At 55.0% G+C, this 9,489-nt stretch overlaps 1 protein-coding gene across 1 annotated transcript; it reads right to left on the bottom strand.

Moving 5' to 3' along the window:
* Window positions 1-1,598: 1,598 nt before the first annotated feature.
* Window positions 1,599-9,279, bottom strand: Zbtb39 (zinc finger and BTB domain containing 39). The gene is made up of 2 exons (XM_028886208.2): window positions 9,139-9,279; window positions 1,599-7,288 (listed from the first exon to the last, which is right to left on the bottom strand). Exon 2 carries the CDS (start codon window positions 7,244-7,246, stop codon window positions 5,108-5,110), a length of 2,139 nt encoding a protein of 712 aa, XP_028742041.1. The 5' UTR covers window positions 7,247-7,288; window positions 9,139-9,279; the 3' UTR covers window positions 1,599-5,107.
* Window positions 9,280-9,489: the final 210 nt, after the last annotated feature.

Genomic DNA, 9,489 nt, shown 5'->3' on the forward strand with positions numbered 1-9,489 from the left:
AAATGTGGCTCCATTTCCCTGTGGTACCCTCCCCTCCCCCACCCATCCTGCTCCTCCTCCCCCAAAGCAGAGGCCTCCTCGCTGGCGACCTCAGGAGGCACAAAGCCACCAGTGACCCCTCCCCCACCCCATCTCCCAGATCAGGGCAAAGTAGCAGGGGGCATTCACTCTGTGCCTCTGACTTGGTCCCCTGCAGGGAGAGGGAAGGCCTAAGGCTGACTTCCCCATTTCCAGAACTCGAGAGTAAATTCTCTCTAGCCAAGTCTTTTCGTAATTTCCCTGTCCGGCACCTTGTCTATTAACACTATGGATAAGATGTCCTCTTGTTAACAAGTGAGCCTCTGGCAAAGGCTCCTTCACCACACCTGGGACATGAGGGTGGAGGACATGAAGAACTCTGACGTAGACGATTTAAACTCTAGCTTCTGCCTTGTGTCCTTGGCCTCTGGATACCATCTGGAGATTGATGGACTTGTGTATGCGACCACCCAGTCTGCTCTGGTAATGGGTGCCCCCATAATTTCCTCTGACCTCCTCACTCTCTCTGGTTCTGCTCACCTACAGTGTACCTGCAATGGTGTGTGTGTGTGTGTGTGTGTGTGTGTGAACACAAGTTCGTGTGTGCATGTGCACACCAAAGGTCAGCAGCAGATGTCTTCATCAGTTACTCTGCAATTTCTTTTCTGAGGCAGGGTCTCTCACTGAACCTTGAGTTTGTCACTGGCTAGCCTGGCTGGCCGGCCAGCTCCAGGGACCCTCCTGTTAACCATGATTGCTTTCGGGGGCCTCACCCTATACTTAGCAAATTCCTCTCACGTTCCAACGGTGCACCCGCTGTCAAATGTGCTGAGGGAAACCAGTGTTGACTCCGCTCACTGGTTCTCACTGGTTCGTTCCAAAGCTAAAAGGGTCGTAAGTTATAGACTGCTACTCAGTGGCAGAGCTCAAGCTTTTTTGACCCAGACGTCTTAGCTGCTGCTTAAGTAAGGCACAGTAAAAATTTAACCAAATAGCGCAGAAACTGCATTAAAAAGACCTTCTTCACTTGTCCCCACTCACAATGCAGGTAAGTCCTGATGCCTGTGCCGCTGATGTGAGCTCTGGTACACCTCATCCTAAGTAACCACAGAAGCCACCTCCCGGGACCAGGTGTCACTGAATGAATCTCCTGGAGGCCTGTGCCACCCGTGGAAGGGATGAGCAGGAGCTAGCTACACTGACTACAAAGCTGTTCCACTTAGCAGAAGTTTACCAAGCACAGATGACTGGCCAGGCCTCAGGCTTCCAGACCACAAGGCCATGCTTTCTGACTGTCTGGGCTGAGTCCTCTGCAGAGGCCCACTGTTCTATCCAAGCTGAGAGGTCACCTCAGGGATGTTTCCCTGATTCACTGAGTCCTTGACTTCAGTTCCCACTAAAAAACAGTCAACAAGCCAGTCCTGGGAAATTCCAGCTGCAGGAAAACACAATGTGTTGCCTGAAAGAATCCTGGCATCTGCCGGGCTGGTGTGAGCTCCTGAGGCTGGCCAAAGCCAGATGTCTGAACTCCAGGACTGAGCGAATGTGCGTGCACACAGAAAAAGAACTCCCACTTCAAATCCCTTTCTTTTTTTCTTTTTTATTCTAAATAAAAACCACACTTTGTGCTGAACAATGGAATATAAAAGAATCGGATGTACGATTTTAGACGTCTACTATTTGGGGAAAAGGTTTACAAAATATACAAAACTTTACAGCAGATAGTAAACACTTAAATATTAGGAGGTCAGTACTTAATTTAATGGAAGGAGTTAGACACAGCAGCTTCTCTGCTTCGTAAGAGACTTGAGCTACTCCGGGGGGGGGGAGGGGGACTCACAGGGAAGGGAGGGGTCAAGACATCATCATCACAAGTGTCGTCTCTGTCCTGACCTTGATGATGATCTATGTAACGTTGAAGCGAATGCTGTGTACCCTCTTCCTGACTCACCTGGTACAAGATTTGGGGGAGAGGACATGGAGGTACTCCCGAATAGGCAGAGACCACGTCACAGGTCCACTCCCATGCCAACAAACTCAGTGTCCATCTAGAAAGGTTAAATTAACTTTCAAAGCTGAGTAGTCTAGGGTCTGGTGGAGAGGGCACAGCAGGAAGCCAGAAAGGAAGACAATCAGTAGCAAAATCCTGCCTGGGTACAAAGTACTGAAGTCTACAGGTTTGCCCTGTAGACAAGGGGCTGTGAACATGTCACAATAAAGTAAAACATAATTCTTACCTATTTCCTGGTTCTCATGGTTACCTGACGCCCACCAACACCACCTCTTTTCTCCCCAACTAATCATGAACTGCGGGGACTCCACAGAATCTTAAAACTTAGAACCAATCACTGGGGCTCATCCAGTAGAGCTTCCAGCCAGTGTGTGGCATCACTGAGCCATCAGGGGTCACCCTCCTGCAAGAACATAGCCTGTCCTCTGGCCACAAGCAGTCCACGCTGTTTACGCCAGCATGCCACACCAACATTACAATTCCCCTTAGGAAACAAGCTAGGGATGTCCTAGTGTGGCTTAATGCTCTTCAAAAGCCAGCTAGACAGCCCTAACGACTGCTGGCCAAGGGAGTGCTGAAGATTGTGCAGCCGGTCCTGACCAAAGGGGGGGGGGCACCAGGCAAAGACGGAACATTCACGTCTACAGCAGGGGATAGGTACCACGTGGGAATCCAGAGGGGAGGAGAAGGTGAAATCAAAGGGCATTAAAAACTGAACACACAAAATAAAACTGACACCGCCCACCAGGCAGCCTTGAGTACCCTTCGCTGCCGCCGTGTACTGTTTCAAGTAAATCCACTCAGGAGGAGGAGGAATCGGCTTCAGGAAAAGCAAACGACTTCACACACAAGGAGAGACAGGTGTGAACGTGGGGCGACGCCCAGAGGCATGGTTTGGACAGGGGACCGCAGGAGCCTCGGATTCGGCTTGCTACATGTCTGACTGGGACCAACCTGACCTCCCTGATCAACTAACCTCACGGGATCAGAGGGTACAGTTTGGTTTTTAGTGTTTAAAGGGCAAAACTTCAAAGATCTGCTTTTTGGTTTATGGCAAAAAGGGAAAACTTCACAGTTTCAGGTTAAGTACACAGACCACCCAGCATCCATGGTGCCATAGGCTAAGGAAAAGGGTTTCTCCACTCTCAGGGACCGGGCCGAGATCAGGTAAGTGCACCCTCTCAAATCAGACATCCCACACTCACGCTTCACCAGCAGTCTTAGGAGGGCCTCCTGCATCTGGAAAGATCAGCAGATACACCACGGTAGCTTGTTACACTCCCCAGCACAAGAAGATGGGAAGTCTGAACTTAAAAGTCACAGCAACGATTTCCTGATGAAAATGTCACAAGTTTAGACAGCGCAGGGCGGCCTTTGCCTGGCCCCGGTTCGAGTCTCACCATTTGACTCACCAGAGTGCCCTGAGCACTAACTCACAGGCTTTCTCAGTCCACGGCTGGGGGAAGGGGCAGCCGGCCCAACAAGGACACAGCTTTGGTTTGCCTGTCTTAACACATCGGACGGGAGGCTCCCCCAGCCGGAGGGTAAAAACCTTCTCCGTGTTACTCGATCTAGATCTGTTCTGCTAGAGACTACGCCTGGAGAAACGGAAGTGTGCTGTTTCGAAGGCCTGGCACATTCTCTCACAGTTACACCCCCCTTCTCCAAATCCACCGCCATGACCAACGGTAGAATACGGTTCCTGACTTGAGAGAAACTAATTTTCCTAAAGACACTTACCAAAAAGAGATGCTGGGTAGTACGTATACAAAACAAAACAAAAAATAAATAAATATTTAATGTCTAAAAAGGCTTTGTGAGTTAATCAAAACCACTCGCTTATGAAACAGCCCAGAGTGTGCTGAGTCCCACGGGGCAGTGTCAGTGGCCAGGCCCAAAACCAGGGACTCTCAGAGCTCACCTGAGCAGGCTGAGGTAGTATGAGCTACTGAAGTGCCATCTTATAAGTATGCAAGATCAAGGGTCCTCTCCTCCTGCCTCTTTTGGGCAAGGCCCCTTCAAAGACTAAGAAAGGAGCCAAACAGCCACGGAAGGCCTAAGCCAGCTAGCATCCAAGAGCGCCCCCTGGAGGCCACACAATGACATGGGGATCAGCTGCCAAACTCTACAACACGTTACCCAGGTGGGACAGCCAGATCGCACGCCCTGCCGTGGGCCACCAGTTACTCGGGTCCCTTCTCATCTACACTGTAGGTCAAACCACCCTGAGTGGGGGACTCGGTGTGAATTAAGGCAAGACTGCGCTGTCAGAGGGGCCCCCTCCGTGCCCGGGGGCGGCCAGGTGACACTGAACTCACCCTGTCTCTGCTCGTGACAGAAGGCTTGACCTCCAGGGTTGCACTCTAAAAAAAAATCATGTTTCTTTGGAAACAAGGAAAAAGAGGGGCATCTTCTTCCATCCATCCAGGCTCCCCATCTGTGGCACCATGGGACACCCAAAGCTTTCCAACCTAAACAGAAAGCTCGGTCCTCGGTTTGGATCTAGCTGCCAAGAGATTTTCACTGTCCAGTCAGGCGATCTGACCTGCGGAGCCAGCGGCACCCTCAGCTCCCCAAGCCCTTGTCCCCGGTGAGGAGGGAGGGAGGACCCAAGATGAACTACCCTGCTGCCAGCCCCTTCTGAATGACCACATCCCCAAACCTTCTCACAGCTGTTGTCCCCCCAAAAGTCGGGCCGTCGCACCCACAGTGAAAACCTCTCTCCACCTCTTCTATGCAGTGAGGCTGTTGGTCAGATCCTTAGCAGCATAAAAACTATCAGTAAACTAAAACTAGAGAAACTGGCAAGGGGACCTAGTTTGCAGGGCCACTTGACTAGATCCTAAAGACCAGCCTCAAAAGAATCAAGAATAGAACAGGTAAGGAGGTAAATGTAACAGGGCTGCTGCTTCGCAGAAACAGTAACAGCTCATGTGCTCTCTCTTCTTTCAACACAATACAGAACAGAATTCTTAGCAAGGCAAAGCTGTGGCATCAGCTGGGCAGGGCCAACCGCCTTTAGAGAAGCACTGTCCCGGCTGCCGCCTGGGAGCTCCCTCTGGCTCCGCAGAGACCCAGTCAGCTGTCCGGGTTCTTTTCGGTCTCTTTGGAATGGATAATGTACATGAAGGTCTGCTCGATGGTGAAGTCGGGCGGGAGGCTGCCTTTGTGTACGCCGACGTGTTTGCTCATAAGGTTAAGGGTGGAGCTGTAGTGGCCACAGACGGTACAGCGGTACATGAGGGCCCCCGAGTGCGTCTTGAGGTGGCACTTGATGGTCGAGCGGCCGCGGAAGAATTTGTGGCAGACCTTACACTGGTACGGCTTCTCGCCCGTGTGGATCCGCCGGTGGTAGTTGAACTCGCTCGTGTGGGCGAACCTCTTCCCACACACCTTACAGCTGTACTTGCTGTTCCCGGGCTGGCCCTGCAAAGCCAGCTCCTCACTCAAAAACTCCTCCGCCGCCGGCGGCGGCAGCTTCCGCTTCTGGAGGGCTAGGTGCTGCAGCCCCAACCCAGGCCGCGCATCCAGGCCACTGTTGCATTTGTGCTGGCTGACGTGGTAGCGGTAGGCGGCCTCGGACCTGAAGCTCTGGCTGCACAGGTGGCAGCGGAACAGCGTGTCCTCCAGGCTCTGGTGCACAGCCATGTGCTTCTCCAGAAGGTGCCAGTCCACGAAGCTACTGGCACAGACTGAACAGGAGAACACCGAAATGCCCAGATGAGAGAGCGTGTGCCACATGAGGCTGCATAGGTTGAGGTGGCGCTGGTCACAGACGCTGCAGGCCTGGCCCTTCAAGTTCAGATGGTCAAGGATGTGGCCTCGGACCACGTGGAAATCTTTGGCCAATGCCTTCCCACAAGCGGCACATTTCAACTCGGGGGAGGCTGCCCCTGAAAAGAGACCCAGTTTCCCAGAGAGGGGCTCATTAGGGTGGACGACGATGTTGTTCTCAAATATCCCATCCCGTCGATGCAGGGTTAACTGCCACTGGGTAAAGAACTTGGTTTCACACATGTCACAGGAGAACAGGAAGATACCAATGTGGGACAGGACATGGGTCACCCGGGAGTTTCGGTCCTGGAAGTGGGTCTCACAGACCTTGCAGTTGCCCGTGAGCAAGTCCACGTGGTCCCGGGCATGCTGCCGTATCAGCTGAATGTTGGGCTCTAGAACCTTCTTGCACACCTGGCAGGGCATGGCCTTATTCTCTCGGCTGTCGTTCTCCCCAAAAGTCAGGTCGTCCTCGCTGTCGTCGCTCAGCTCGATCACCTCCTCAGCCGTCCCCATCTCTTCAGCCGGGTCCTCGAACTGCAAGTCATCGTCGCCCAGGTCCTCCAGCTGCAGCTCATCCACCTGCCCGAAGCCCGGATCCTTGGGGTGGTCGCTGTTGCTCAGAGAGGAATTGGTCCCGGTTGCTACGTCTACGGCACTGTCGGAGGGGAAGAAACTGTTTCTGCCGAAGTCTCCGTTGCTCTGAACTTTGTATGGCTGGCAAGAACTCGGGCCCGTCTGGATGCCCGTGCTGACGGTGCCGAGGACTGGCTGGGTCACCATACTAGGAACAGACGTGAACGGAACAGGGGCGTCCTGGTCTTCTGTCTTTGGTGGCAGTGGTGGCAGGGACAAGCTGTGACTAGTGTCACTGGCCACACTCCTCTCTTCCTCTTTATAGCTCCCTCCAGCCTCAGCAGGCAACACATAGTTTCTCTCGGGACCAAAGGGTTCCCCACTCCCCCGGAGTTCCCCCAGCGGGTGGGCGGGATCCACCGAGGGACATCTCAGAGCGGCAGACTGGCTGTTACCGGTGCTGGTCAACGACTTAGCCACTGCGGTGCTCTCGAGGTCGGGAAACGTCGAGTGGCAGGCCTGGAGCAGGTCTTCCATACCCAGGCGCTCGGCGACCTCATAGATGACCCCCACGTTGATCAGGTCTGTGAAGAGCTCTGAGGTGTAGACGAAGCTCAGAATCTTCTCAAAGTTGGCGGGGGTAATGAAGTCCACCACGTAGGTCCGGGCGGCGTCGAGCCCGGTGTTCAGGAACAGGTTCTGGAAGTAGCCAGCGGCGCAGGCCAACACGGCCTTGTGGGCGGGGAAGGACCGGCTCCCCACCACAATCGTGACATCACACATGGTCTCTGAAAGCCGGCACTTGTTGAGCTCCTTCAGCAGGTTGTTGGGGTGGTTGTTGCTCTGCAGCTTGATTCTCATGCCCATCTTAGCAGATCCTAGGAAGCTGCCTCTATCCGCAAGGTCAATCTGTGGACAAGACGACAGGAAAAAAAAAAAAAAGGTAGCAAAGATCCCTGGGAAAAGGGCTCTGTCCGGGAGAAAATACCACCGTTCTGTATGTGCCCTGGGCGACCAGGGGAGCACGGACAAGGAGACCCAGAGAACGGGAGGAAGAGAATGGTCCGTTCCCTGCAGATACCCAACTAGAGAACCGTCTGAAAATCCCAAAGGGACAAGAAAAAAAAATCAATTAGCTTGGTCTGGAAACCCTAAGAAGCTGGGATTGCAGAGATAGCTCTGCCATTCATGCAGAGGACCCAGGTTCCATGCCCGCCACCCACATGTCCGTACTTCCAGTTCCAGGGGACCTGACACCGTCTTCTGGCCTCTCCAGGCAACAGAACCACACGGTACACTTACATACATGTAGGGGAACACGCAAACACACAACACAAAAACAAACAAATCCTTTTTAAAAACCTAAGAGGCCAGGCGCAATAGCGCATACACATAATTCCAGCACTTGGAAAGCTGGGCCAGGAGTATCAATCAGCAGTTCTAGGACAGCCTGGGCTATGAAGCCAGGCTGTACGTTTTAAAAGGAGGGGCGTGGGCTGTGAGCGTCAAGCTAGGAGTCTTCAAACGAGTGAAAGATCTACTGAACAGTCCTCTGTACTATCAAAACTACGGGCTGGGGTCTTTGATTTAACTTCCTAAAGTTTCTCTCGTCATTAAGTCTGTCCTCTTCCCTGACAATGCCGAATGCCACAAGTAGACTTGAACACCATTATACAGCTCCTTTAGCTACCAAGGAAGGAGTAAAGACTGTCCTTTTAGTTGTCTATCAATGTTGTCCTTTCAAACCTCCAAATAAAACTCACACTTTTTTCTTTCTTTTTTTTTGAGACAGGGCCTTATGCAGCCCAGGCTGACTTTGAAATTGCTCTGTGACTTAAAGGCTGGCCTTGAATTCAGGACCCTCCTGCCTCCACCTCCCAAATGCTAGATTATATAGATAGGAGCCGCCAGACCCAGCTCAACCCATCTCTGGCCCTTCCCAGACCCATTCCGGACGCTGCTTTCTCAATGCTACTGTATTCTGTGGATGAATTAAACTCATAACCAAAGAAAGCCAAGCGAACACAACTGCGATGTCTCACGTTACTTAGGCACGCTCTATTTCTCCTTACTAACCTTATACTAACAACTGGGTACCTCGTGAAAGGCATCGATGGGCACAGGAAAGACTCTAATACTTTTCCCCCCTTCGGCTCCCGCACGCCTCGGGAGAACAGCCAGCTAGCTTGCTCACATGCTTGTCCGTCCCACAACTCGCCCTGAGCAGCAAGCACATCCCCTTTCTCCGTCGCACCGGGTCCTTACCAACAATTCCCAACTTTTTTTTCCCCTCCCCCGGGCGCCCGGCACTCGTCTGAGTATGCCTGGGTACCAACCACGCGCCCCCCCCGGGGCCCTGGCGGTCACTCCGTCGCCGCGGGGAGGGCCCGGGCACCCGGTGGCTTTGGAACTTGCAAAGGAGTGCGCGCCCCACGGGTCTGGCGGCGCCGCGGTCCCCTCCCCTCCGTGCAATCGCGCAGGCAGGGGCCGGGCCGGGCTGGGGCGCACCGCCGCGGGGAGGGGACACCTCGGCCGCCCCAGGCAGCGCGGGCCGCACCCCCTGCCCCCGCGAAGCCCCAGGCCAGGCGCCGCGGGAGCCGGCCGAGTCCGAGGCCCGAGAGCCGCGGCCCTGCCCGGCCCGCCGGGAGGGAGAGCGAGCCGGCTGCGGACACCGGCAGGGCGCGCCCAGCCAGGGCGACAGCAAGGCCGAGCGGGGGTCCGGCTCGGCCAGGGGCAGGCCCTCACCCGGCCGCGCTTACCCGGCTCCGCGGGGTCCGAGCACCATCACCATCGCCGCCGCCGCCGCCTCACACAAAGGCCCCGGCCCGCCGTGCCCGGCCCGACGAGGAGGCGGCGCCGCCGGCCGCGGCCAGACTCTCCATCCGCCGAGCCGCTCGCCGTGCCGGCCCGGGCCGCCCCCGCCGCCCGGCCCGCAGCGCCCCCCGCCGTCCCGGAGGAGGCAGCGCCCCCCGCCGCCCGGCCCGCAGCGCCCCCCGCCGTCCCGGAGGAGGCAGCGCCCCCCGACGGCCAGGCGGAGCCAAGAGCCCACGCTTAGCCCCCGGGGAGTGAAAAGCTGCCTGGGTCCCAGCCTGGCTTCCAACAGCTTTGCA

The sequence above is a fragment of the Peromyscus leucopus genome, chromosome 18, assembly GCF_004664715.2.
Source record: "Peromyscus leucopus breed LL Stock chromosome 18, UCI_PerLeu_2.1, whole genome shotgun sequence".
Classification (NCBI taxonomy): domain Eukaryota; kingdom Metazoa; phylum Chordata; class Mammalia; order Rodentia; family Cricetidae; genus Peromyscus; species Peromyscus leucopus.